At 50.4% G+C, this 26,460-nt stretch overlaps 3 protein-coding genes across 9 annotated transcripts; 1 reads left to right on the top strand and 2 right to left on the bottom strand.

Moving 5' to 3' along the window:
• Positions 1 to 3,060: 3,060 nt before the first annotated feature.
• On the top strand, positions 3,061 to 10,546 carry HOPX (HOP homeobox). Of its 5 annotated transcripts, XM_063156564.1 has the most exons (4): positions 3,061 to 3,264; positions 6,029 to 6,170; positions 7,663 to 7,838; positions 10,106 to 10,546. In XM_063156564.1, the coding sequence occupies exons 3-4, from the start codon at positions 7,695 to 7,697 to the stop codon at positions 10,181 to 10,183; spliced, it is 222 nt and encodes a 73-aa protein (XP_063012634.1). In that variant the 5' UTR covers positions 3,061 to 3,264; positions 6,029 to 6,170; positions 7,663 to 7,694; the 3' UTR covers positions 10,184 to 10,546. The 5 variants fall into 5 exon arrangements, with proteins under 5 accessions (XP_063012634.1, XP_063012633.1, XP_063012629.1 ...); XM_063156563.1 differs by lacking the exon at positions 6,029 to 6,170 and having other exon boundaries at positions 3,124 to 3,264; XM_063156559.1 differs by lacking the exons at positions 3,061 to 3,264; positions 6,029 to 6,170 and adding an exon at positions 3,641 to 3,704.
• A 1,637-nt stretch (positions 10,547 to 12,183) lies between these two features.
• Positions 12,184 to 20,070, bottom strand: SPMAP2L (sperm microtubule associated protein 2 like). The gene is made up of 7 exons (XM_063158002.1): positions 19,585 to 20,070; positions 17,497 to 17,550; positions 16,378 to 16,500; positions 15,310 to 15,423; positions 14,896 to 15,016; positions 13,055 to 13,230; positions 12,184 to 12,468 (listed from the first exon to the last, which is right to left on the bottom strand). The coding sequence occupies exons 1-7, from the start codon at positions 19,605 to 19,607 to the stop codon at positions 12,360 to 12,362; spliced, it is 720 nt and encodes a 239-aa protein (XP_063014072.1). The 5' UTR covers positions 19,608 to 20,070; the 3' UTR covers positions 12,184 to 12,359.
• Positions 20,071 to 20,531: 461 nt separating this feature from the next.
• ARL9 (ADP ribosylation factor like GTPase 9) lies at positions 20,532 to 26,409 on the bottom strand. Of its 3 annotated transcripts, XM_063156558.1 has the most exons (5): positions 26,260 to 26,409; positions 25,677 to 25,845; positions 24,566 to 24,700; positions 22,769 to 22,944; positions 20,532 to 21,699 (listed from the first exon to the last, which is right to left on the bottom strand). In XM_063156558.1, the coding sequence occupies exons 1-5, from the start codon at positions 26,407 to 26,409 to the stop codon at positions 21,520 to 21,522; spliced, it is 810 nt and encodes a 269-aa protein (XP_063012628.1). In that variant the 3' UTR covers positions 20,532 to 21,519. The 3 variants fall into 3 exon arrangements, with proteins under 3 accessions (XP_063012628.1, XP_063012626.1, XP_063012627.1); XM_063156556.1 differs by lacking the exon at positions 24,566 to 24,700; XM_063156557.1 differs by lacking the exons at positions 24,566 to 24,700; positions 26,260 to 26,409 and adding an exon at positions 24,491 to 24,565 and having other exon boundaries at positions 25,677 to 25,742.
• Between the last annotated feature and the right edge of the window lie 51 nt (positions 26,410 to 26,460).

Genomic DNA, 26,460 nt, shown 5'->3' with positions numbered 1-26,460 from the left:
CCTGCCCACGAAAACCAAAGGAAAATGCACAAAGGAGAGAGCAGAAGAGGCAGCTGCTGATCCCAGACCAGCATCCCTGCTCCAGCTGCAGGAGCCACCTGTGCCCACCTCCTCTTGCCCCCGCCCAGGGCATGGTCTGGGTAAGCACTATGTGCTGCTGGCTCTTGGGGTGCAACCAGTGTTGCTGCTCTCCTATGGAAAAAAAGGATCAAAAGAACAATGACTCAGTCATGTTCTTGTGTGTTGGGATGCCCAACAAAGGCAATTGCCAGCTGCACCCTGAAGAACAACCAATCTCTTATGCAGTTATGGAGCAAGTGGGGTATGGAGGTAGAAGTCTCATCTGGTTAGCTGCAAGAGTTGTCCTGTGAGTCAGTACTGACTAGTTAGAAAACTCTTCTCTAACTGAATGGAAGCCAAAATATTCTGTAAAGCCTTGTTTCCAGCCACATTTTTTTTGAATTAGCGGCCAGAAAACCCCAGCACATCAGGAAAAAAATCCCACTGGTAAACAGAACAGAAGATGGCTTTTGAGGTTCTCCTTTGCATTGGGGTGTTCAGAGGGAGAAAGAAAGCTTTTGCACTCTCTCTGCCACTTGGGTTGGGGTGCAGTATGGAAAGCATGTATTTTTAAATTCACATACTCAGAAAAAGGAAGAAAATCTCTGCTTAAGCCATAGACAAGTGGTGCTGCTGCTAAGCCTCATTTTCAGGAAAGAAAACATGGCAAAATTCAAGATAGACACACGCATGAAAAGGAGGAAACATGAACAAGTCAGAAAAGCTGTGTTAGAGCCCATTCTATCCTGATGGCTTGACAAGTTGCTTCCCCCCTCTCCTTTCCATGCTTTTTTCCATTCTGTCTCCATGCAGTGTTAAAGGGACAACAACTGGGACAGGGTGGGCATGATCTGTGTGTTGAATGCCCACCCCATCTTCCCCCCAAAAGTGACCTCAGCCAATATCTGGCCATGGAGCAGTATGGATGATATTCAAGCCTCTGCAGGGGGGGTCCAGAGCAGTGGGGTGCTGAATGCAGCTGCAGCTGCCAAGCCCTCCCTGCAATGCCACAACAAAACTGTCACATGTACATCACAACAGCTGTCCTTCTTCTCAACAGGAAGAAAGTCTCTGTGGGGATGCACCCTTCATTTTGTTTCTGTTCAATCTAATTCTGCTGACAAAGGACATCCTCTGGGACAGGATCTCTTCGTATCAGGTGAGGCATAAATTCCAGCAGACTTCAACCCTCTCCCAGGAGGAGAAAAGGAGTGTTAAAGATTGCAGAAAAGGTCAGAGAAGCATTAACATGTGCCAACCAGATGTGCACAGATCTGTGGCATGACTTCCATGCTGTCACTACAGGACTCCCAGCACCTCTGGAACCATTTCAATGGGGTGTCTCAGCCTGAAACACGTCACTGCCAGTGCTCCCAGTGCAAGCCTGGGCTGGGTTCACAGGCTAAGAGAAAAGGGTTTTTCCACATTAAAGGCTTTCTCTCCTTTGACAGTAATAAACAAGGGAAGAGAGGAGCCTATCCTGTTCCTGCAGGCCACGTTACTCACATTTTGCAACTCTCAGGGCACATGCACGGAAGGAAAAAAAAAAAGACAGCATACAAACATAGGAAAATCTTTCTGGATCAGAATATTTTCCCATCTGTCCTGTCACTGAGACTGGCCAAGAGCAGATGCCAGAGCAGAGCACAGACATGGGGCAGATAAGCAGCAATACCCCTGAGAGCTCCCCCAAGGACGTGTCAGTATGCAGTTTGGAAACTCTGCCTGGACTCTCCCACGCGGAGGTTGAAATCCAAGGCTGAATCCTGCTGCAGGGGTCTGCTCCAGCCTCCTTGAATCCTCCCTGATGCCCCCAGGCACAGCTCCTGGAGCCGTCCCCTGGTCACATCATCCAATCTGCTTGTGTGCACCCATTGATAGCCATGCTCCTGTTGCTTAGCACCAGTGATAAACAGGACATATTCCTCTGGCCAGGTGCCTGCCCAAGGCATGCAGGATCAAGTCTTCTCCCAAAAACTTCTCTGGCAGCCTCTGAACAGCACCATTTGGTTTATCAGGCATTGAAGCTATCCCCTGATCTTGCTTGATCAATGTCATCCTGCTAGGAAAACTGGCGCAGGTCTGCCTGTCCTTTGGCACAGATCTCTTTGCAATCCCCTTGCCCTGGCCCATGTTTCCCCCAGCATTACAAAACCGCTAAAGGATGGTCTTGGCTCCCTGCTAAACATAAGGCAGGTTTCTTGCCTGGGTTTGTCCATTCCATTTCTCCCCAGGGTCAGGGCTCCCTCCCCCTGGCTCCAGCCAGCTTCACAGCTTTTGCATTCTGTGCCAGTTTGAGTTTTGATCTGGCAGATAATCTCAGCCACTGCAAGCCATACTCAATTTTTCATGAGCCCTTTCTTCAGTCTCTCTGATTTTCCAGCATCCCCTTCCAGCTGTCTACAAGCTCAGAGAAAAATCAGCCCCTCCCCACTGCACTCCAGCCCACAAGATGCCTCTTTTTAAGCTGCTGTCTAATGCTCCCAGACCACCACACTGAGAACGGCAGGCTCCTGGGCACTTCCATCGAGGAGACGGCTTTGGCAGAGGATGCCCTGCTCTCCTCCCCATCCCCAGGCAGGCTGTGCCTCTCAGGGCTGCCGCAGCAGCAGCAGCAGGACAGATCCAGGACCCAGTCCTGCCCTTACGCCCAGCGTGGCGCGATCACAGGGCTGACCAAAGTGACAGCAGGCTCAGGAATGTTAAACCTGGACACATCCCTTGCAAGACGCTCGGCGAGATGAGAACCGAGCCCCGCGCAGCAGCGAGCGGGGCGGGCTCCATCCGCCCGGGCTGCTCACAGCGGCGCAGCGGGACGCGGCCCGGCCGGGCGGGACGGGCTCGGCCGCAGCTCCGCCGCACGAAGCGCAGTTTCCGCCGCACCCCGCCTGCACCTTTCCTGTAGCCCCGCAGGAAGCAGCCCCGGCCGGGGCCCCGAGCGCGGCGGGACGCGCCCCGACGGCCGGCGGGCACCGAGAGCCCGCGGAGCGCACGGCCGCGGAGCGCGGGGAGCCCTGCCAAAGGGAGCGGGTGCCAAACCTGAATTACCAGCCCAGAGAGCGGCTGTGGAGCCCGGCAGCTCCTGAGATTTGCGGCAGGTTTTTCAGGTCCCCGCCTGTCAAACACACACGCAGATACTTAAGCAGTCACCCGAGGACCTGCGGGGTTCTTGTTTTACACACCTCTGGTCCCTGCCAGCTGCAGGTAAGCGCAGGCTTTGAGCCGGGCTGCTGGGGTGGGTTTGCAGTTGGGGATGGGGTATGGAGGCAGGAGCTCCCCTGTGAGTACTGATGCTGAGGAGGTCGGAGCTGCACCCAGCAGGGCAGCAGGGCTCATGCCCGGGGCAGGCAGAAGAGAGACCCCAGGCAGGGCCACCGCGGCGTCCTGCCTCTGCTGCAGCAGCTGCTGTGCTCCCGTTTGCTTTGTTCCTATCCGATATTATCTTCTAAAAGACTGGACGGTAGTTTACAGGATGCATGACAGGTGTTTTTTCCTTATTTATGGCAGGGCCCGGTTTATTTTTAGAGCCTCTGTCCCACCTTATCCTGTGCGCCATGCTGGCTGATGTTATCCACAGCCACCCCGCAGCAGGAGGATGAGCAAAGCTCAGGACAGGACACGGCTCTGCAGCAGAGCAAGGGAGGGTAAGAGGGCTCGTTTGCATTGAGAACTGCTATTTTGATCCCTGCAGTGGCAGGAAATAGCTGCAAGCTAAAACCAGATGCAGATGCCTCCAGTCACATCCCAGCCTGACAGTGGGAGCACTGGGAAAGGGTCAAGAAGCCCAGCAGAGGCTATGGAGCCCCATCAGCTTGGCAGGAGCTACTGCTCAGAGAGATTTCCAGGAGCTTTGGGTGCAGTAAATCGTTAGAAAGCTGCACAGCCAGCCAGCTATTGTGACTACTGTTCAAAAAAGCAAAGCTGAGCAGAGATCATGTATTTTCTGGAAAAGTGGCAGATTTCTGCCAGGATTGTAAATGCTGACTGCACTAGCAGTGCTGGACAAGCATGCTGGGACACAGAAAGATGTCCTTGCCCATTTCAGGCCAGAGTTAGGAGTCCTGCTAGTAACCCCAGGGTGTTTCTGGGGAGTTGAGTGCAACCACAGGACATGGGCAGAGTACTATATATTTATAATAAGACTTTCTCTTGCTGCAACTGGTGTCCATCAACCATTAATTTTTGTCTGCTCACTCCAAAATGGCCCTGGAGGTGCATTTTAATGCCCTATCAGCCACACTAAGAGCACCAGGTGCTGTCATGTACATAGCAATGCTGGCTGGAGCTGCCCACAGCCCAGGCCCACTTGCAAGCTTCTGCTCTCACATCGCTCTGCCTAAAACCACGACATCAGAGCCAAGCGTGAATTCCCCAGGGGTTCTTAGCTTGACACTTAGGACAAAGCAGGTGTGGTGGCTTCCCTGTGACAGTGCATCTGGCATTGTCATTTCTGCCTGGGTGAGTAAACCCCGGCTGAATAACAACTGCAGCCCCGTGGCCCTGCTGAATGGCTAACATTCCCTGCACTGAAAAAGCATTTTGTTTAATGTTGTCAAAAATTTAGGAGGAAAAAGCAGTAAGAAGTGTGCTTTTCAGCAGCTTAGCCAAACAGCTGTGAGTCTCCAAAATTCTGCCAGGCTTAAAGAAATATAAGTGAGCCAATCACCTTTCCTGTCCAGGGAGAGATGTTGGACAGCCTGAAGCCCAGCTGCATGCCTGGGCTTAAACAAGGCTCCATTTAAGTAGTGGGCAGGTGATTAGTGGTCTCAATAGGGCCAGTCTGGCCATTTAGGCACTCCTGGTGCCCTCGAGTCATGTCATATACCTCCAAATTTAGCACCCAGGAGGTGCCAAGTGCTGGAGGCCATATGCTGCACAGGGGTCATATGGCTCCTGAAAGCCTCCAGGACATAGTGGAGCGATGTGGGGAGATCTGCAAAGCCCTCCAGGTGCCCCAGGGTTTTTGCCTTTTCCTGAAACCCATCTCACAACCTTGAGAGGCAAAAACTGTACTCCTTCCAGAGCAGGGGTAGAGAGGAAATAAAGAAAAGCCATCAGGCATCACATCCCACATGCTGGGGCACTCTGAGCTGCCAGCAGGTAGAAGATACTGTGTCCTGTGGGGAAACGCCTCGGGAACCTGGAGATAATCAGAAGCAGAAATAGCTGTGCAGGTGAAACATGAAAGGTGAAGCATGGGCTCCCTATGCAAATCCATGCACTCACATCAATGCACATGAATGCAGCAGGCTGCAAACAGTGATTTATGAGCTGCCAAGGCATGTTGCTGCTGGTGGCCCGGGCTGGATGCATGATATAGAGGTGACGAGGATCCCTTTGTGACTGGGCTTTCTGGGGGAAGGGCAGGTGGCCCAGTTGTGTGCTGAAAAAAGAAGAGGCAGGACTTGTGGCCTCATCTGCATTTTGGCCTCATGGAGAGCTTGGCAGCCACAGTGCTGGAGAGCAGCACCTCAAGTTCAGGGGACCTCCTTCTACCCCTGCATCTTTTCCAGAGGTCTACAAACATCTAAGGTAGGTGAGCAGCATTCAGCAGACTCCTACTACCTCACATGAATGAGGAACTGAATTATGATGCCCCCTTCCTATATGGATGCCTCTGAACTGAGCTGACTCCAGGAAGCCCAGGCAGCTGCAATGCACTGCAGACAAGGCCAGCTTGGCTTGCAGTCCCTGGGGTTAGAGATGGTCTTTCCTCAGTCCACCCAGGGCTGGTGGGTCATGCTGTCTGTACTGTCTACCAGCACTCTATGGCCCTCAGAGGTGCTCCAATGTTACACAACCTCTGTGTTACAATCTGTATTTACCAAGTGACTCAAGCAGAGTGGGCTGTTTCACAACCAGCCCTGGTCTATTTATAAGCCCCTACTCAAATACCAAAGGATTCTTTTATTATCAAAGCACTTTCTGCAGAGGAGGCTCAGGGGGATCTTTGTTTTATGAGGTAAAGTTCAAAGAAGAGGATCTCTCCAGCCTCTCACTGTGCCTGGCTCTTCACAAGCTGCAAGACAGTTTTGAAGCTGAGCTCCATCCTAGAAGTTCTGTCAGCAAGAGAAAGCCCTGGGGCATTCAGTACCCCAGGGTACCTAAAGGTGAGTTACCAGCCAACCAAGAAAGCAGTTGGGTTTAAACCTGTGCAGTGGGAGTGCAGCATGATGGATGTTCCAGGATTATACTCCAGAGCCAAAGGGAAAGAAAAGCTGGACTGCAGTGTGGAAGCAGGGCAGGTCTGCAGCAGATGGCCCACAGGAATCCCAAGAAGGGCCAAGGGCTCCTGGCAGCACTGGAGAACCAGCAACACCAACCAGCCAATCTGACAGAGATGGGCCAGGCAACTGGGACAGCAGGAGAGCAGATCAAGAAAGGCCACATTTTGCAACCAGCTCCTCCCCTGCCAATACCCCACAGCCTAGTTTCAAAAACACCACAGTGATTCAGCATCAAGGGACTTGTGCATGCTGTGTGGGGGCAGTGCCTCGTGTTTTAGTTGACTGAATTAGCAAGCTCGACCCTCTGCCATGTGAAAGCAAACCTGAAGCCCAGCAGAAGAGAGGTGTGGGACTTAGCCAAGATGCATTTGCTTTGCTTGTTCTTTTGGGCCAAATCTTCCAGAGATTATGCAAAGCACAAGTGGGACAAGGGTAACTCTGGAGGAAAACATGGGCTTCTTGGTGCTGCCTTTGCTGGGAGCACCTAGGACTGACCCCAGTCAGAGGCAGCAAGTGCTCGAGCAACAGACATACACTGGGTACAGTCCTTGAGGATTTGAACACTTGCACACCAAAACCCAACCAATCAACTAACCAGTTCAGTGATGCTCAGGAGCAATAGGACTAACTGTTAATGTTTGTGGTAACATTAAATATTTCTTAAAACGGTGCACTCACCTTCTCATGGCCAGCATTATGTGATGTCCAGCCACAGTGCTAAGAGAAGGACCAGGACACAGATCCTGAGGAGGTGAAACAGGGTGGTTTCTGGATCAAAGACCATGCTCCCAGAAGATCACATATGCTCTGTTTTATCATTCCTTTGCACAAACTTGCCTGATCACTGGGAAGCAGGGGAAAAATAAATAAGCAACATCCACTAGTTTAGATGTCAGATATTCTCCCTTCACCCAGAGGATAAATAATGTTTTTTAGCGAATGTCTTTAAATTAACCCCCTGAACATGCCCATTGCTGTGACATCACTCCTAAGTGACGCCCAGGCCTAAATAGGGCTGTAAACATGAATCGTTCCCATGGGAGTGACACTGGCTATAAATACAGCACCAGGGGAGTGCTGAGCAGCCTGCAGCTTCCTGCCAGCTGAGGATGGTGAGACAGCTCAGCGCTGGGCATTGCTGCCGTGTGCTCGCTGCAGTGAGGAAACAAGACAGGAGTTGCTGGGGGCTGGTGCTCCCAGCTGAGCTGCCTGGCATGCCTTTGGGAAGGGAGTTGAGCCCTGCTGCAGCCAGAGGCCACAGCTGGGGCCGGGGGGGGGAGGTTGGTGGGGATACGGATGGCAGATCTGGGGCTCAGCAAGTGTGGCCCCACCGGCCACTCCCAGCTTGAGCAATGACACCAGCCCCTCTCCGCAGTGCCTGGCCCCATAGCCCTGCCTCAGGAGGAGATGGCCATGGAAAAGCCAGTGATTCCCACTGAGGAGCAGCTGGAGATCCTGGAATACCACTTCTGCAAGGTGAATAAGCATCCTGACCCCACCACACTGTGCCTCATCGCTGCTGAGACCGGGCTCTCCGAGGAGCAGACTCTGGTGAGTGCATGCCCCTCATCCTGCCCCTGGCACCAGCCCCGCTCTCCCTGCATGCCTCTGTGCCCCACATCTCCTGCCTGCCCTGGTCTATCATACACCTGTCTGTCCCTCAAATGCTTCCTACAGCAGCCCCTGCCCTTCTCATGCTCCCCCCACATGCCTGCACTCCTCTGTGCCCCTTGTGCTCCCTGAGTGTGCTTCCTGCACCACCGTGCACCCTGCACTCTCCTCACTGCACCCACAAGTCTCCTCTGCACCTCTGCAACCCCCAGCACACTCCTAACTGCACCCAGAGAGCTCTAATGCAACACAGCACCTCCCTGTACCCCACATCCTTCCTGCACTCCACGTGTTTCTGCTCCGCAATTTACAACCCGTGCATGCTGTTTTTCCAAACTATTTCTGACAGTCTTGGATGCACAAACTACTGCTGGTTTTAATGTCTGAAGAAACTACTGTCATTTTAAAACAGATAGAGGGTAGATGCAATTCCTGCAGGATATGCTGTGGGACATGCTCAGGCTGTGCACCTTCCCCCCCTCAGCGTCCCAAAGCCCCAATGTCAGGCAAGTCTGTCAGCCTCTCCAGGAGACATAGAGGCCTCCAAATATCCCTCCACAGGGACAGGCTGCCGCTGCCTGGGAATGCCACCAAGCCCTGCGATCCAGCTGCCTACCTGCAGGCTACCATGGGATTCAGAAGCAAACAGCTTCTTCCCAGTTCCTTCAGGTGGCAGTGCAGCTCATTGGGATGTAGGTGTTCACTGGACCCACGGCAGCATTTATGGGTATAGAAAAGAAATCCATCCCACTGGAAAGTCAGCAGCAGTTTGCAGAGAGCTGCCAAGCCTGGCTCTCCCTCAGCAAAGCCAAATTGGCAATGTCAGCATTTAGCCTGTCCCAGGGAAAGATGCTGGAACAGCATCCATTGCACACATAGTCCTCAGCTGGAGTGGACTGTGCTTTGGTGACAGGCAGGTATCAATCACTGCTTGTTTGAGGCAGCACCCCTAAAATACCTTTTTCTCCATAGAAATGGCACTAATCCTTTTTTTCCCCTACAGCAACTTGTAAACACAGGCCATATATGCCCAGGGCACCTCTGTAGGTGTCTTAAAATCCTCCCTGATAGCTATCTTTTCCCACTAATCCAGTGTGCTCTGGAGATGGAGGTCATGTTAGGGACAGGATCAAGACTGGGGTGGTGAGCTGCAAAGTGCCTGCATTGCGTAGAACACAGGGAATCATTGCCCCTGTCATCTGGAGTGTTTTATCCTCTAGAAATAGCAGCCATTTTAATAAAAAATTCAGTATTGATGAGATGCAAAGAGGAGATTATGCTTTAGGACAGAAAGTGAAACTTTTGAGAGAAGGCTAGGCTGTCAATCGTATGGATGTGGTCAAAGGCAGTGTGAGTGTGAGAGGCACTTATAGAGAGCACTGTGGTTGTATCATTATGGAGCATAATAGCTTCAAAAATAACCATGAACAAATATAGCAACAAAATGAACTGCAACAAAAGGAATCACAGGCACATTGCCAAAGAAAAGGCTGAGCTGTTCTTCCGGCACATGAGTAGTATTTCTTTTCTTTCTTTTCTTCTTAGGTAGTGTTGCTTTAACCAAATACATTTTATCTAATATTTTAAATTGTGTCTGTCTTGAAGTGGCATCAGCAGCTCTTGGAATAGGCTTCCAGATGCTAAGTTACAGCAGACATAGTGCTAAGTGCTGCTAACACAGATGTGCATATTGCCTTAAAACTAAGACAATTTTTAAACAATTTAAAAAATTGATTTGTTCTTAAATTTGTTGGAGAGCCAATGTGCTGTACCTCTCATGCTTTCTGAAACAGGTGAGCTTTCAATTCCTGTCAAACTTTCCAAGTTTGGAACTTGGAAAGGATTTTTTTACTTTTCCAGTCATTTAAACAGACACCATCCAGCTCCTCAGCCAATCTCTTACTCTGCAAGAAAAACCTGGGCTCACAGCAATAAAAAAAAAAAGACTCACCCGTGCTGTCAAGGTCTGAAGTGAGCTAGAGAAATGAGTTTGAAGGAGGTGCACATGTAGGTTACAAGACTGTTCGGTCAGGAGCAACCATCCTGGCTGCCTGCACTGCCTGGGAACAGCACCTTGCCACAAGGCAGCAGCACCATGAGTTCCCCTCACCCCATCCCACGTGCTGACACCTGCACCTTTAGGAAAGTGATTTGGAGGCTTTGCTCAGCCCAGTGCACTCAGTCTCTGCTTTGTTCTTTCTCTCCAGAAATGGTTCAAGCAGCGCCTGGCGGAGTGGAGGAAGTCTGAAGGGCTGCCCTCAGAAAGCGGGTCTGTCAGGGACTAGAGGATGCTGCTGCAATTCCCTTGCCTCTTATAAAGGATGGTGAAGCTCTTCAGTGGGTTTCCTTGGGGTTCTTCTGTTGCAATAGGTTTTGTGATACAAAGTAATACTCTGCTATTTAACATAAATCTTATTTAACATGTACATAACCAGAAAAAACCCACTATATAGAAATATATATATATACACACACATGTGTGTGTATACAACTTTTGATGGCTGATAACCTATCTTGTGATTTCAAGTCATTAACAGCAGCTGCACAAGAAAAGGCAATTTCATGCCCTTGTTCTAGGCTTGCAGAAATTTTGCCATGATATTTGTTCAAATATAGAAGGAAGAAATAAAGATTCCTTTTCCTTACAATCCCCAGAGGCAGTGTGTGTGTGAGCTTTAAGGTGCAGATCATCCAGAGAGTAGGGCATCTGGAAAACCAGGTATGTTGTTCAAGTGGCCTGGTTTGGCTCAATGTGCCTGACTCAGCTCTGGATACTGCAAACCAAGTGCCTACACCATAATCAGACCAAGCCAAACACCCCCTGCATGCCTTTTTTTACCTTTCTGGTAAAGGTCACCAAAAAAAAGAACTCATGGGTTGTTTTGGGTTTTTTCCCAGTGCAATTACAAAAACCCAACATTTTTAAATGAGAGGAGCTGTGCTCTGTCCTGCTTGTGCTCCCTGCCCCCACGACAGGAGGCAGACTCCTTCCTCTGGAAGGGCAACACTTCTCCCAGGCAGCCTCAGTGGGCACAGCGGGTTTTCCCTTTGCCATGGGCAGCCTCATCTCCTAGGGCACCTGTGGATCCATGCATGGCAGCCCACACAACCCCACACACCTCCTAATCCCTGGGGTGGCAGAGGCTGGTGGTGCTGGGGTTCCCCCACAGCATGGGGGTTTTAGGGGGAGACCCCAGTCTCCCCTGGCCATGCTCATGCCTGAGGAATGCAGTTGCACTGGGGCTCTTGCACAAAGTCCAAACTCTCATCCATCCTGGCACAGAACAATGCCTGCTCTAAAAATAACCAGCACAATTTCCCAGTGACCTTACCTTGTTCAAAAGGCTTCAAAAGTCCTCTGCTTAGTGGATTACTGAATCAATTAATGGATCCTCTGATTAATCCCCTTCTGGTTTGTGGTCACCTGCCTGTACTCCTTTGGAAGGAGAATCAGCTTAACAAAGGGAAGATTAAAATACATTGGCTCTGAAACTGCCATATGCTTTCATTTGTGGCTTTTGTCCCTTACTGGTGAGCATCTCTCTTGCCTCAGTATCTCCAGCCTGTCACCAGTGGTTGGGCAGCCAGTGCAAAACACACTGACCCTGTAGGAAGCAGATAAAAGCATTCTCCCTTTATGTCATGCCCTGCACAGGTTGTGTTGTTCCCCTGCAATCCAGCTGTCAAACTGACTCACCCACAGACCTGACTGGAGCTCAGAATTTGGCCTGCAGACTAGCATCAATACTTGTTTTCTGCTTAGCCTTTGAAACTTGCCTTCTCTCTTACACTGAGGGGGCTCCAAAAATCCCAATGCAGAACTCTCTTATTTTGCCCAGGGCCACACAACTGAGTATCTGAACCACACAGCTTTAACCCACCTATGTAACTGGACCTGCCCGTTCTCCAGGCATTTGAGAAAACAGGCCCCAGATCCAAGCCAACTCAAGATATATTGTAGCCTTTTGCATTTCTATTTCGGTCACAAGCATAAAACTTTTGAGTGTCAGTAAGATCTTCTTACTGACACTCCAAAGTTATGCTAAACTAAAATTTTGCTAAAACTTTAGCAAAAAATTTTAAACCCAAATTCAGGAGTTGTGTTGCATCAACTTAGTGTGTGCTTTTGAGTTCAGTTTGCCACATTTCCCTGCATGAAAGGACAGTTCCTTTGCTGCCTTCCCCCAGCAGTTGTTTCATTACTTCTTAAACTATTACAGCAAAACAATCAAGAAAGAAACTCCAGACATAACCAATCCTAGGGAGAGAGTCTTCCCACATTAAGTTGAATTCTGTCATTTTCCCTGATGACTATTCTTAAGGAATGATGACTTTATTTTAACTCCCAGAAGGCGTTCCAGCTGAGTGCTGCCTCTGCACTGTGTTCAAAGAGATTTTCCAGCCAGAGCACAGCCAGAGAGAGTGATGTTCCAAGGGGTGATGTGGGCAGATGGCAGGAGCTTAGTGCCTAATTGGTTGAGCCAGTTCTGCAAGCCGTGGAGTACAAACCGCCTTCAGAGCACTCTCTTTCACTTTGAATGCATCTGGGTTGAGTGGAGTCATACGAGGTCTGGAGGAGAGAGGGTAGGAATAGTCAATCCTGACTGCAGCAAGGCCACCTGCCAGCTGCCTGTGAGCTCCCACACCTCCACCTAAGCCTGCCCTTCCCTGTCAAGGCAGGACAAAAGGCATCACACCTCCAATGCTGTCGTCAGGAGAGGAGTATCTCTCACAGCCACTACAGCCAGGCATTCCCCCACCCTCTGTGAAACATCCTCCCAGCACTTCCTGCAGACTGGGCTGAGGTCAGCTGCAACATGCTGGGCAACAGGAGTGTATTACACTCTGCCCTTTGCCAGATGGTTGCTTTTTATAGTTGGAATTAATAACAAGTCCCAACCAGTAATTCTGCTGGAATTAAAGAGTTCCTGTTTCTTCTCTTTTGACTCATTCTACCTCAAAATGGCTTTTTAAACCGCAATCCATGTAGCATTAACTCACCCAAACATATAAAACCCAGGCATTTTGGAAGTGGAAGAGCACTTCCCAATCTTGGCCTAATCTCTCTGGCCAAACACAAATGAACAAGGTGCCATGAGCCACACAAAATGGGCTGGCAGCTGATCGTTTCCCTGGGACAGGGAAGCAGTACCTACCTTGAGGAAGGCTGGGCCAGCCCCAGAATTCTTTTTGTAGGCACCGCATGCTTGGCAGCCTCTGTGACCGGCCACTCGGGATCCCGCGGGGGCATGAAGTTCGGGTGGAGTTGTTTGGGCTTCGACAGCTCAATGGTCCGAGGGGTTGCAACTATCCTCCGAGGTGATATGGAAATCTGTGGCAGAATGGGGAGGAAGGCCTTTAGAGATGCTCCTGGCATTCGAGGGTGCTCAGCCTGCAACCAACTCAGAGTTTCCAGGTTCACAGGCACTGACCACACACAGATGGGACACAATCATATCCTCAGCTGTGTTTGGCACCAGGCAAACTGCAGAAGAAGAAATCACTGCCTCGTCAGTCCCACAACCTGCCCTCCAGCCTCCTGTTACTCACAGCCCTTCGTCCAACCCACCCCCAGCACTGGAGATTCCAGTTAGAAGCTTGTCCACCTATCCCCATTCCTACAAGTGCAGGTTAGGCACAGCTCTGCCGTTCTCTGGGGATATGTGCTGGGAGTCAGTTCATGCTCTGAATGGAGCACAAGCCCTGCTTTCCAGCTCAGGAAGCAGCTATGCCAGCCTCATGGAGGGCAGCACATCCAGGGCTGACATGAAGAGAGCCACAAGCGACTGAGCACCTGTGCCCACTCCTCTGCCAAAGTCCCATCCATGTCGGGTGATGCTGCCTTACCGGAGCCATGATAACACCGGGTTTGGTGTGTGTACTGCAGCAGGTCATCTCCCTGATCAAGGGCACTGCCAGCTTCTGCACCCGCGCCGATGCACTGGCCTTGACTGCTAAGCTGGAAACCTGGGCTGGCACCTGCACGGACCCAGAATGGGGGAGGGACGTGCAGACACAGAGCTTGTACAGCAGCCCACAGGGACATGCTCCCTCTCCACAGGGATGAACATCCCAGCACCCTCCCTCTGCATACATGGTCACTCTGGATTTTCCAGAATCCATTACTTTTTTCCACCTGAACAATTAAGTCATTTTGGTGCTATATGGATTCCCCAGCTGTTACCCACTCAGAGCCAGGAGGGGAGTGCCTGTAATGAAAGCCTGTGTAGTCAGGTAAAAGTACAGAGAAATTCCTTCCATGTTTTTTATATTCATCTTCCTGCCCAAATCAAATAACTTCCCTGCTAAGGAGAGACATTCAGATTTCAGGGTAAATGTGCTGCTATGGTTAACTGCATTCCTACAGAAAACATGATTACTTCTCCAGCAGGGGACTTCTTCCAAAATTTTTCACAGGGTTACTGTTGCCCAGTTCTGCTCCAGCCCAGACCCCTATTTCCCCAGAGGCTGCATCCAGAAAACCTAGTCTTTGCCATGGAAATTAGTGTAATCTGAGATTGCTCCAAGCCCTTTCACCCCTGCCAAAGCAATGACCCACCTAAAAGGAACAAGCTCAGAAATATAAATTAGGCTTCCAGCAAAATGCAGTTAAAATACACATAGTAGTTGCAATCTGGTGCCCCCTGTGTACTCAGATAGGAGCACAGCTGCCCAGCTACAAACATGACTACTCCCTAAGAGCTAAACATGCCATCTCCATCAGGTTTCTCCACTTTCCCAGGGGATGCAGCCCAGATGCCTCCCTTGGCTCTCCTGCTATACTAGGCTGCTCCAACCTGGCTGGTTTTTGTCCCCCAGCAGGAGATTTGCAAAGACAACATTCTTCTCTGAAAAGGCAGTTTTTCTTCCAGTGCCATAAACTGCAGCAGAACCAGGCAGCTTCTCCCCTCCACACACTGGGCACATCCAGGGGTGGGACACAGGACAGTTTGCTGCATCCCTGCACCCTCCGAATCTCACTGAACCTCCTCCTCACCTCTCTGGGGGGCATGAAGTCTGGGTGCAGCCCCTTTGGCTGGGCAAGCTGCAGTATCCGCTTGGAAGCATTGTAGTTCTGTGCAGCCAGGGACACAGGCCACTCCGGGGTCTCACGGGATCTGGAAGCACAGAGTCATGGCACTGCCACTCACAGATGTTCTCCAATCTGGCAGCAGCTGGGCTCTCTAAGACTCACATTTGCTACAGCAGAAGGCAGCTTTATATGGTGGGCATTTCCAGTGTAGAACTCATCCCATGAGAGAATCCAGAAGTTCTAATCCCAGCAGAGACCCTGCTCTGCATTTTTGCCCTCTGTTAACCCATCCTCTGTTCCTGCATTTATTAGACACCGCTGATGCTACAGGACCCAAAGCTCTACCTATAGCACCCTATAGGCTTTCTAGCCTCTCACCTTTGTTCCAGGTAAGCAGGGAGGAATTTTTTAGGCTCAGACAACTTCAGCAGCCGTTCAGAAGGGTAGCCATACTTTGGTAGCAGGGGATTCCCACCAATTACTGGTCTGCAACTGTACAGAAAGAAAAATTTTTGAGGAGGAGTACAGAAGAGCTAGCAAAAGGCAACTGACAGAGAACATGATCCTTGCAGATGGTAACCTAAGTCTGGTTAAACATCCATGCCCATTGCATGAACAAAATTTGGCACTGGTGCACATGGAAAAGCCATGAGCAAACAGGCATTTACACCTGAGATTTCCTCACTTTAAATGCTGTTGGCATCTGAAGAGTCCTCTTTTAAGCACTCTCAGTGCACTGCTTTCAAAGTCTAGGCTTTTCCTGAAGCCGTTCCACAACATCTGGCAGCATTTATGTTGGTCAGCTCTGCCAATTGGGAAACCTCTTTGTTACAATGGCTTGATAGCACCTTGTGCCCTTGTAGCTCCTTTCATCTTGGTGTCTCTCCTAGTGCCTTGTTCATCCAGCTTTCAAACAAGCATAACTGTTGGAATATGCCTGTCATCACCAGGGAAGAAGGAAGAAGAGGTAAGAAGAAAGGCAGGAAGTGCTGTTGTATGGACACCTTTAGCAAGAGACAGCAGCTCTCAGGAGGATGAGAGCTCATAATTGGCGATAGTGGCAGAGGGGAGAAAACTACAGACTTGCATGTCTTGACATTCCTTCAGATAGAGGGAAGCCAGGAGTGCAACATAGTTTCATCTCCATTCTCACTGCTAAGACTTCTCACAGACCAGCAACCACCACTTTGACTCCAAAAGAATTTCATCTTCTCCAACAGAGCTACAAATTACTTGTTTCAAGTAAGGCAGCACCACTGTAATTTATACTTCCTCCATCAATTTTCATTTCAATTCCAAAACATGATCTATGTTTTACACCATGCAGTGACAGCAGAGGATTAAGTGGAAGATGGCATCTCCCCTTTCCCTGGGAGCCAGAATACCTCCCTAGAGAATATGCTCTGAGCTGCCTCCTTCTCCAAGATCTGCTACCACGTCACTGACCTGCGGCCATACTTGGTAAAATCTTTCTTGGGCTTGCACAGATACAAGGTTCTTGCAGATGGTCGAGCTGTCATAGCACCAGGTGTGAGGCTCCATATCGTCTCTTGGTTTCCCCATACAAGCCTAGCATGAACAGCAACGTTGTCAAATTTTAGTAACAGGAACAGGTGTGAAATGTATTTGCTGGGGCTATCCTTCCCTGCCTAGGATGGAACAGACACACACACCCCTCCACCCTATGGCTCCCCACACCTGCAAAGTGCCACTAGCACCCCCTGAGCATTCTCTTTCTGTGGCTCTGAATTTCCCAACACTGTCCTGCTGGTTGTTGTCAACTAAAAGGAAAAGATTCTTAAAGTGATAGGTTTTAGTTACCAGTGGATATGCAGAAAGGGTCCTTTCATTACATCTCTGAAACCCCTGGAGGAGTTTCATCACTGAATTTCTTTTGCCTCACCATTACCACCCAACTATACCACAGGTATGACCGTGAAAATAGTAACGACTTTACAGTCAGGGTGTGCCATGGAAAGTGGGTGAGGTTTTACAGAGGGTTAGTGGTTACTCTCCTGTGCCCAGGGCAAATTTGGAGTTGCTCATCCCTCACTGAGAGGCCATGATGGGAGAGGGTACAGGGTAGTTGGGACAGGGAACAGCAGGGCAATGGGTTTGTGGAGCCTTTATTCAAGACCCATACAGATAATGGAGAAGAGATGTTATCAAGAGACTGTTGCCCTGGCTTGTCAAGCTGTAGTTTGATCACATCACATCACACAGACAGCAACTCTGTTCCAAAAGCTGGGCTGTATCCTCCAGGACAGAGCATCCTGGCTCCCATGCTCTGGTCACCTTGCACCACACACCATCCTACCCCACAACATCTCAGCTGGGCAGCTCAGATCAGATGGGGCAACAAAGGCAAGGCTCGGGTCAAGCCCAGGGTTTTGACTGAGAACTTGAAAGAGCAAACTGAAGGCAGCCCTTTAAGTATGGAACATCTCAGTCTGCTTTACTAGGGGCAGAGGGGAAAGGAGTAGCAAGACAATGGCCAAGGGTCTGCTCTGGCTGAGTCCCATCAGTCCCCAGCCCCTGAGCAAGTCGGTTTGAACATCTACTTACGTGGGACTGCTGGCTTGGCAGAAGACTGGCTTGGGGTCTGCAAGTACCTCTATCCTGCCAAAGTTACGGAAAAGGACAAACATGCCATTAACCACAGAGTTAAACCAACAAAGCAAAAAAGGAGCTACTGTTGTACTCAAAGCCATACAAACCCTCTCAAAGCCCTGTGCTTTTGCCTCCATTTCCTTGAGAGAGTGTATTTAAGGACCTCTCTCTTCAAGTACTTTCCACCCATTTAATCTGGCAAACTCACCAGCCCATGAATTGTTGTGTTTTCTCTTGGACTGCAGAGAGACAAATTTGCAATTCTGATGGCTGGAGAGTGGGAAGGAACTTTTCTGGTCAATAACATACCCTAAAACAGGTACAAGAAGGATGATCTCCCAGCCTATGGGAGCCCAGATGAACAAACACCTGTTATCACCATGTCATGGTTTACTAAAAGGCACCATGGAGACAGCACTATGTTTCCACATGGCTTTAGGAGCACATTTTATTTCAGTCCATTTAGCACAGAGGTCCTAGATGCTGTATAGACACAGGAACATACATAGTCTCTGCCCTAGGAACAGCTCTGGAAATGTTTTTACTGAATATACAACAGACCAAAACCTTTCATGAAGATCAGGTATCACTTCTGAGGCCCGAAGTCCCAGTACTTTATGAGCATTGGTACAGAGAGGAGAACAAGATAATCCAGTGCCACAAGTGTGTTACACAACTCCTTGATGTCACAGACCAAGCCCATACCCACCCACTGGGGCTACAGATGCCTACCCACAGCCAGCTGGTGAACAACCACACTGTGCAGGCAGCTGTGGAAGTGCTCCACCATGGAAAAAACACAGAAGGTGGAAGCCCGAGGCATGGCTTCCCTGCCCCATACCACCTGGCAATGCAACAGCGTGGCCCTAGAGAAGAGCAAGGACACCAGCAGAGAGAGATACTTGCCAACAGAAAACAATCTGTGCTGTGGGGATACACCTGTGGTTTCTCTGATGGGGCTTATACTGCTAGTAAGATGCCAAGCCCTGGCAAATGCTTGCGAGAGAGCTCAGCAGCACAGAGATCCCTGAAATGGCAGGCTGCTCTTACAGCATTGTCACTGCATGAGATGCCTGTCACGCCTAACTTGGGCCACAGAGCTGCAAACACAGCTCCTGCTGAGATCCCACAGAGGCAGCTGCCTGTAGGACTTTGGCTCCCTGCCACCAGTTCAAGACAGGACACGATCAGGAAGGCAGACGTCATTTCAGGAGCCAAAACCCAGTTTAAGCTCTTTAGTCCCAAGCGGGTCCCCAGAGGGTTTTCCTTGCAAGGGGGTGAAGGATTAGCACACAGAGGTTCCCCCCAGCCTAGCTGTGTTGCAGAGCTGGCACTACCTCTGCAAGCAGGCTCATTGCTGTTCCTCAGCTGCTGGCACAGATCCAGCACACAGCCACAGCCAAATCTAGCACAACATAGTGCACATGGCCCTAGTGCCCCACAGTGCTGTGCAAAGCTTGCATCATGATCCAGCCAAGGAATGAGGCACGCATACCTTCAGATCAGGTCTCTCAACTCACTTGGCAATCTTTTTTTGTTCTTTTTCCAATTACAAAAAGAAAGATTACATTTATTGTGGCAAAAGCTCTAGATAGACAGGCGTCCTCACTCAGGATGTACCTTCAGCAGCTCTGCAACTTGAAGGGGTTAAACCACCTCACTGACAAGACAGCCCTGGTGGAGCCTTTGTTGTTTGGGCCTGTTCCTGCTTCCCAGCAAGGCCTTGCTTCAGCCAGACACAGAAACACCTCCCCTGCATTGTCTGAGCATTCACACACTCATTGCTTAAGGGAGATCAACTCCTTTTGAGATCAATTCCTTGTAAAGCAAAGAGTCACAGCTTCCATTTTAAAGGGGCAGGATGGTTGGATGTTTTTCAGAAGCTGAGGCAAGGGCAAAACTGGACATAATTTCCCCTCAAGTGTTTATCACTGTGTCATCCTCTACACTGACTCACTGCTTGGTGTAAATCCCCCACTGAGCCCTCTCAAGAGACACGGGGCACTGGCCTGAACACCCAGCCAGGAGGGGACGGCTTCTTACCTGCTGCGCGGGTACACCCACATGCAAGGTGTATAATCTGACACTGCAAAGACAAGAACAGGTGAATTTAAAAGCCCGATAACACCTAGAGCCTGGGCTGCCTGCCCTTTAGCATGCAATAATCATATGGCAGATGAAGGTTGTGCATCTCCTCAGGACAGCTGCTCAGCAGATGTTCGTACTGCTTTTCCCTGGTACCTTCCTCTCCAGTGGCTGCTCCTCACGGGGGGATGCTGGCAGCCCCCAAGGCTGCAGGACAGAGCACCCCAAGCACCAGTGGTCACCAGCCCGCAGGCTCCCACCTGACTCTACAGCCACCCCTTATGACTGCCTCCAGCAGCTTCCCGGGGAGGTTTCCAGAGCCTCGGGGAAATAGCAGCTGTATTAAACTGGGACCAGGTGCCAGTATAAAACAACCAGGGGGTGTGGGATACGGGATGACAGGAAAACCAGCCATGTGCCCTGACGGCAGCGATGGCCATGAACGGGGGCCGGCACCCCGCAGTCCCGCCGCTGTGGCCGAGGCCTGCCGGCGCCAGCCAGCCCACCGCGACCGGGAGCCCTCCCTGCCCGAGCCCACCGGGGCCGCCCCCGCCCGCGGGTCCCGGGCCGCTGGGGCCCCACGCACCGTGCACGCCGCACGGACCGCCCAGGCACCCGGTCGCCCCCATGGCCGCCTCCAGGCTGCTGGGGGCCCACCGATCGTGCAGGCACTGGGCCGCCTCCATGGCCGACCCCGGGCTGCCCGGGCCCCAAGCACCGTGCAGGCACCCGGCCTCCTCCATGGCCGCCCCGCCCCGCCCAACGGCTCCGCCCGCCCCGCCCGGCCCGGCCCGGGCCTGTGCCCACAAGGGGTGACAAGGGCCCTGTCATGCTGGCCGGCCCAGGGTGCCTCCCGCACCCGAACATCTTGTTCCCCAGCTGGAAGAGAGCAGCCCGGAGCCGTGTTTAGGGTGGAATTTTCTGCTTTATGCATCTGTTACAAAGGACAAAACCGTAAAAGCCTCGTACAATAGATGCGTGTGCAAAACAGGTCCTTTACAGGACTGCTCCTGGGTCATGTCCTTTGAGTATAACACTGGGAAAGTGACACTCCTGAGCAGCTTGTCACCTCCCTCACCTGCTGTGCTAACAGAAACCAAGAAACAACAGGGTTTTCACAAATAAGACTACTTGCTTGAGGACATCTTGGACTAAGCTTAAATAAGCTGCTCAACCTGATGGACAAGTCTCCCACCTTTGCTGCCAATTTAACTTAAAAGCATCCAGTCACTACCTCAAATTACACCATTTTGGTTTTTTGCCTGTAGGCAAAGAAACAATATATTACTGCTTTAATTTTCTTGTTCTTACCCACTAAAGAAGGAGTAACCAACTCAATTTCCAGAGATTACCAATTTGCTACTCCCATAACAACTGGGACGAACACAACAAGAACTGTCACTGTCAAAAACACTAGTTGCAGCACTTTAAATTTCTGACACTGTCAAGAAGTGAGGTCTCACTTTTAACAGAACACCACTGTTAAAAGTGTTCTGTAAAACCTGTGAAGTAAACATATTTCACTTTAACCTGAGACATCAAGCCATGTTAAATTCACTGGATGCAACTTTCTTCCACGGAAATCAGTGCTTGATTCCCAACTGACGTGAAGTTATCTAGCCCATCTAAGCTATATTTTCCCTTAAATCTGCTGCCTAAGAGACAGACTATTTTTCTCCTACAAAAATGCTAAAAATAGACTACTTCTCAAACGTATTTTCAAACCACTATAAATTAAGATTTTCTTACCAACTAGATACCACTTTCAGAGGAATTCCACACCCACCAGGAAAGCATATCTGCTAATTTCAGCTGCCACACTGCAAACTGACCATATACTAACATGTGCTCTCCCTCAGCAGCAAACACCTGTTTATTTTAAGAAAAGAGCCGTCACTGTGCTTCCAAAACCAGCTGCCCTATCAGCTCCTTGGCATCCTGCATGCTGGAGGAGATCTCAGAGCCATCTTCTGCCACATGGGTACCAATCAAGAACATCTTCCTCTCGTCCCCAATATCAGACAGAGCCAGAGCATCGTGAATATCAGTGATGCAATATGCACCTTCGAGGTCCTGTTACACAAAAATAAAACAACCTTGTTAGTTGCAAGAAGTAGTGGCACATTCCTACTTTGACCCTTTGCTTTTGTCCAGGAGGGAAAGAGTCTCAAAGGCTCTGGGGCACCATTCTTTTGTACCTTTTATGAGGTCACTTCCCATGTCCTAAAATGCCTTTGGGAAAAGAGTTAATTTCTAACCTAACTTCTTCCTGAATATGGGTACAGTTGTTTCTATTTCTACACCAATTCCACTGTTTCTGATACCTATGTAAGATCACCTGCACAAGGCAGACAAAAGCACTGGTGGCCCAAGACCCCAGGTGCCCAGCAAAGAGTTACAAGAATAGGGCAAATATACAAGTGGCCTCCTCAGCCACCAGTGCTTCTGATGCACTTGAGGCTGATGAAGCCCAAGCCTGCACTTGTGTTCAAGAGTAACAGAAATGACGACTAGTAATGGGCCTCAGTTACGAGAAATTTAGGAGATAACAACGTATAACAACGTAGAGCATACTGAGCATGCAACCTTCATAAAAGAGAATCTGTGATTAAAACCCTTGGGCTCTTCTGTCACCTGATTGTACCAGAGCTCCAATTCTTTTCCAGGTACACCAACACTTACTTCCACAAAGATCTTAGGAGGAAGCACTGTCTTGTGAGGAAAGCTGCTCTTTCTCTCAGATTTCAGAAGCAGCCTTAGGAGCAACCAACCAGACAGTCTGAAGGCAAACAACAGTGCTTCACTCTTTAGCTGCTCCTAGGTGAAGTGGTACTTGTAGGCAGATACTCAGAACAGAAACCTAACTTCACATCTAACTGTGGTCTTCCCTGAAGCTCCCAAACCCTGCAACTGTACAGCAGTTTCCACCCACAGCTCTGATTGCATCTTCACCAAGCACAGGACCTGCATCTTGCAGATCCAAAACAACCTCAGATTATTTTGTTTTGTGGTCAACAGGTGTGTCAGAAAGACTCCCAGCCGTGTGCTCTCCTTAAAGGCATGAAGCCTCTTTTGAAAGGCTTTGTTGCTGTTTCCAAAATTGCTGCCAGCCCAAGCTGTGGCAGAAGCAGGGAACTCTTACCTGCTTGTTGGCCAGAACTACCACAGGCAGGGTGGAGTTGTTCTGGATTAGCTGATGAAGCAGCTGTTTCGCCACAGGCAGTCGGGCATGATCGGCCGAGTCCACGACATAGACCAGCAACAGCACTTTGGGCAAGTACATGTTCCAGTATGAGCGCAGAGATTCACTGCCCCCGACTGGAAGAGAAGACAGCAGCACAGGATTCACCAAGTAATTCAACAGCACTGCTCTCAGAGGTGCAGACAGCAGGCCCTGGGCTGAAAACCCAAGGTATTTAGATTACCAAAACCTCAAAGTATTTGAGCAACTGTACATGAGACTGAAAACAGCTTTATTTTCCCCAGTCAGGTCCCATGAAGGCATATGTGTATGCTCTGGGGGAAAAATAAATCTTCCCATTTTAAGCTCTTATTTTGAGAGGATTGTGGGTTCAGTTTCTTTACAGTTGTTTTCTGCCTTGTTGGTTCTTGATCTCAAGCAAGTAAGAGAGTAGAAAACAGTTCAGTGTCCACAAACACCAAATGTCCCCATACAGGCTATCTCCCAATGCCCATCTCGTTTTCGGACAAAGCAGGTGTACAATTTCCAAAGGAGAAATTTAGCTCTGAGGTGTGGAGGGCTCTCATTGTATTTGTATGACACTAAGAACTAGCTCAAAACTGCCACAGTTTTGTCAATAACCAAAGGTGCTTAAGGAAGAGACAAAAATCTAGTCCCAGCAGACTCTTCAGGCAACCCTCTGAAGTATCTTCACACAACATCCATTTCTCCATGAGCTCTTCTCTGCTGGATACAGAGGAAAGCAGTTCACCTTCAAAACTAGGTCTTAAAACAATTATCTGGTGAAACTGTAGGCAGCAAGGTGTTTGAGATTGTTGCTCCCATCTGGGGACAAAGAATTCAGTAGGTTGTTGGGTTTAATAGAAGGAATAACTATCAGTATATTAAGTATTTCAGATTTGTTTTCAGGTCTCTAGGTGGTCTTCAGGCACATTGCAGGACCACTCACTCAAAGAGTACTGAGGTGCTCAAAGGCATGTGTGAGTCTTTCAAAAGCAGCAGGTTTACAAAGCAATAATATCTGGGGTTCCCTATCACAGGAGCTCTTTTTAAAATTGTCAGACTATACAGCCATCTTTTATTGCCCTCTTTGACTGTTCTGTGTCAAAACGATTTTGCTTTCACTTAAGTTAAAAGGGCTCAGTAGTTTCAAGAATATGGAAAGGGAAGTAACATTTCCCACTAGAGCATGCCTGCCTCTTCAAGTGGCCCAACGTACCTGGAAGCAGAACTGCAAGTCTGCCACTGTGGAAAGGAGCCAAAGGGCTGTGACTGACATGTAATGTTTGGGACAGAAGCCTGATTCTGTACTGTGATACTGCAGGGGCTCAGCACTGCTCCCTTTTTTAAGTGTATTCATGCACAGCATAACCCAGGGGTCAGCAACCTCACAGAGAACATTTTTTTCTCCCAAACTTGTAGGAACTCAGGAGAAGGCAGGAGCTCCTACCACCTGCAGAGGACAAGATACCATCCAGTTATCTGTATGTTGGTACAAAGAAAAAGAACAGTTTTCCACCTTTCTAAGCCAGCAAAATAAAACCCCTGCTGTTTGCTGATCACCTCGTGCCATGTGATCACAGCACAGGCTGCTAACCCCTGGACTAGGCAATGGTACAGACTGGATAAGTAACCAGATTAGAGAGCCATGCATGGATTTACCTGGCTGAAACTGGCCTGAGACATTGCATTTCCCATGGGTCAGATCGCAGCCATCACATCTCAGGCACTACCAACCTGGACCAGAGAGGGAAGGACGACTCAGAAACAACAGGTTCTGCTGTGGTGTGTGAAGTGCTGGGCCCAGACCATCCCCAGGCAGGAGAAGAGACACTGTGTGTTTCTCTGGGCTCAGACAGGCAAAGCACACCCCTGTAGGAGACACCCTCTTACATACCAGCTGAGGGGCACAGATGGCAAGCATCCCTCTAAAGACCATTTCCCCAAACCACTGCAGAGACTCCTGTGGTAGTAAGATTGGGAATGAAACTTTGTCTAAGCAGCCTCATCCCCACACCCCAAAAACTTACCTGGGAACAGTACAACTCCTTCAGACCTGCTAAATGTACAGAGGCATCTATGGACTAGCTGCCAACTGAGCCAGTTGAGCACTGGTAAGCACAGTGCAGAAACAGCAGGAATCAATGAGCAGCTCCTGCCTCCACAGAAGGCAAGCACTGATGAGGCTGGATGTCAGCTTCTCTGTACCAGGGAGTGACCTCACCCCAGTGCCTCCACCTTTCCCATCAGCCAGCTGCACCTCAAAACAGCTGTGATGCACCAAAGGCATCACAGGAGATGCCCTCTGCAGGCACAGACAATGACCAAAAATCAGAGCTAACAACAGTACAGAAATTTTAACAAAATGCTACAGACATTCAAAAGACTGTTTAAAGACTAGAAAATACCACTTCTGAGGCTTTTGAACAGAAAGGGCACAAAGTTTTTCTCTTCCCCCTCTCTTCTTTCACTTATTATTTATTCCTCTGTAACTCTTGCCCTTTGCCAGGCAGGAGCACCAAGGAGAAGCAGTACAAGAGCTATGGACCATAACACAGGGCTTACTGGGGAAACCTCTTCTGGTTTCACCCAATCAGGCTTATTACCCATCTCGCTCTGGGAGTAGAATTCCCAGGATGTCAGGGTTGAATGAAAACTGATCTCTAACACCATTGTGTCTTCTCCTTCAAAGAGGCTGAGTAGGAAAGCAGAATCTCCAAGGGGAAAATAATCACAGCTTCACATTATCGAAGCAGGCATCTGGGGATATTGAGCTAATAAAATAGGTGCCTGAGCCTTATGACACAAAACAGAAACTTATAATCAATACTAAAACAGGTTCACTCACTCTCCAGAAACTCCATCTGGGACTCTTCGGTGTTGATGCAGATGGCATTGAAGCCCTCGGTGGGAGCCATGCTGCGCTTGACGTGGTTAGTTGCCAGGGAGTGGAGAATGCTCGTCTTCCCAGCCCCATCCAGGCCCAGCACCAGGATCTGCTTACCGTGTCCTTTACCCTGCAAAGCGAGGGTAACACACTTACCCGGGCAGCCGGGGCAAGAGCAAAGTTTAGCAGGGCTGGGGGAGAGAAGGGGACTGAACAAGGGGCCTGGAGGGCACGGCAAAAGCCCCCTCGCGGTGAGGAAGCTGAAGATGCCCGCGGGGCCCCGGCGGCACAAGTGCCCGGCCGCAGCGATGGGGGATCCCTGGGACACCGGCCGGCCCCGGGGGCAGGGAAGCGGGGCAGGAAAGCGGGGAGAGCGGCCCCGGCCCGGCCACCGCCCCGCCGCTGCTCCGGGCGCCGCCGGGGCCGAGGTCGCGGTAGCCCGAGACGGGCGGAGCGGCGCAGCCACGCCGGGAGGCCCCGGGCGGCCCAGCGGGCGTTCCCCGAGCCCGCGGCCTCGCCCGCCGCCCCGACGCGTCCCCGGTACCTGATCGGCGGCGGCAGCGGCGGCTGCAGAGGGTGCGGACAGCGAGACCGCGCTCCGCCGGCGGGCCCAGGCCCGGAACACCGCGACCGTGCCGCCCGCCACCGCCAGCGCCGTCCCGCAGAGCGCAGCGGCCCGCAGGCGGGGGTCCATCGCCGCTCCGGCCGCGGGCACCGCTCCGGCCGCGGGCACCGGACACCGCGC

The sequence above is a fragment of the Melospiza melodia genome, chromosome 5 (assembly GCF_035770615.1).
Source record: "Melospiza melodia melodia isolate bMelMel2 chromosome 5, bMelMel2.pri, whole genome shotgun sequence".
NCBI classification, from domain to species: Eukaryota; Metazoa; Chordata; class Aves; order Passeriformes; family Passerellidae; genus Melospiza; species Melospiza melodia.
This window is presented reverse-complemented; position numbering and strand designations above follow the sequence as displayed.

Coding starts and splice junctions, on each gene's coding strand:
- HOPX (XM_063156559.1), top strand. CDS start 3,656: ATGAGCAAAGCTCAGGACAGGACACGGCTCTGCAGCAGAGCAAGGGAG. Junction 3,705..7,662: donor CTGCAGCAGAGCAAGGGAGG/GTAAGAGGGCTC, acceptor CCCTCTCCGCAG/TGCCTGGCCCCATAGCCCTG. Junction 7,839..10,105: donor TCTCCGAGGAGCAGACTCTG/GTGAGTGCATGC, acceptor CTTTCTCTCCAG/AAATGGTTCAAGCAGCGCCT.
- SPMAP2L (XM_063158002.1), bottom strand. CDS start 19,607: ATGTGGGTGTACCCGCGCAGCAG. Junction 17,551..19,584: donor TGGGTGTACCCGCGCAGCAG/GTAAGAAGCCGT, acceptor TAACTTTGGCAG/GATAGAGGTACTTGCAGACC. Junction 15,017..15,309: donor CCTGCTTACCTGGAACAAAG/GTGAGAGGCTAG, acceptor CTGTGCTTCCAG/ATCCCGTGAGACCCCGGAGT.
- ARL9 (XM_063156558.1), bottom strand. CDS start 26,409: ATGGACCCCCGCCTGCGGGCCGCTGCGCTCTGCGGGACGGCGCTGGCG. Junction 25,846..26,259: donor CCGCTGCCGCCGCCGATCAG/GTACCGGGGACG, acceptor CTCGCTTTGCAG/GGTAAAGGACACGGTAAGCA. Junction 22,945..24,565: donor TCCTTCCCTCTCTGGTCCAG/GTTGGTAGTGCC, acceptor CTTCTCTTCCAG/TCGGGGGCAGTGAATCTCTG.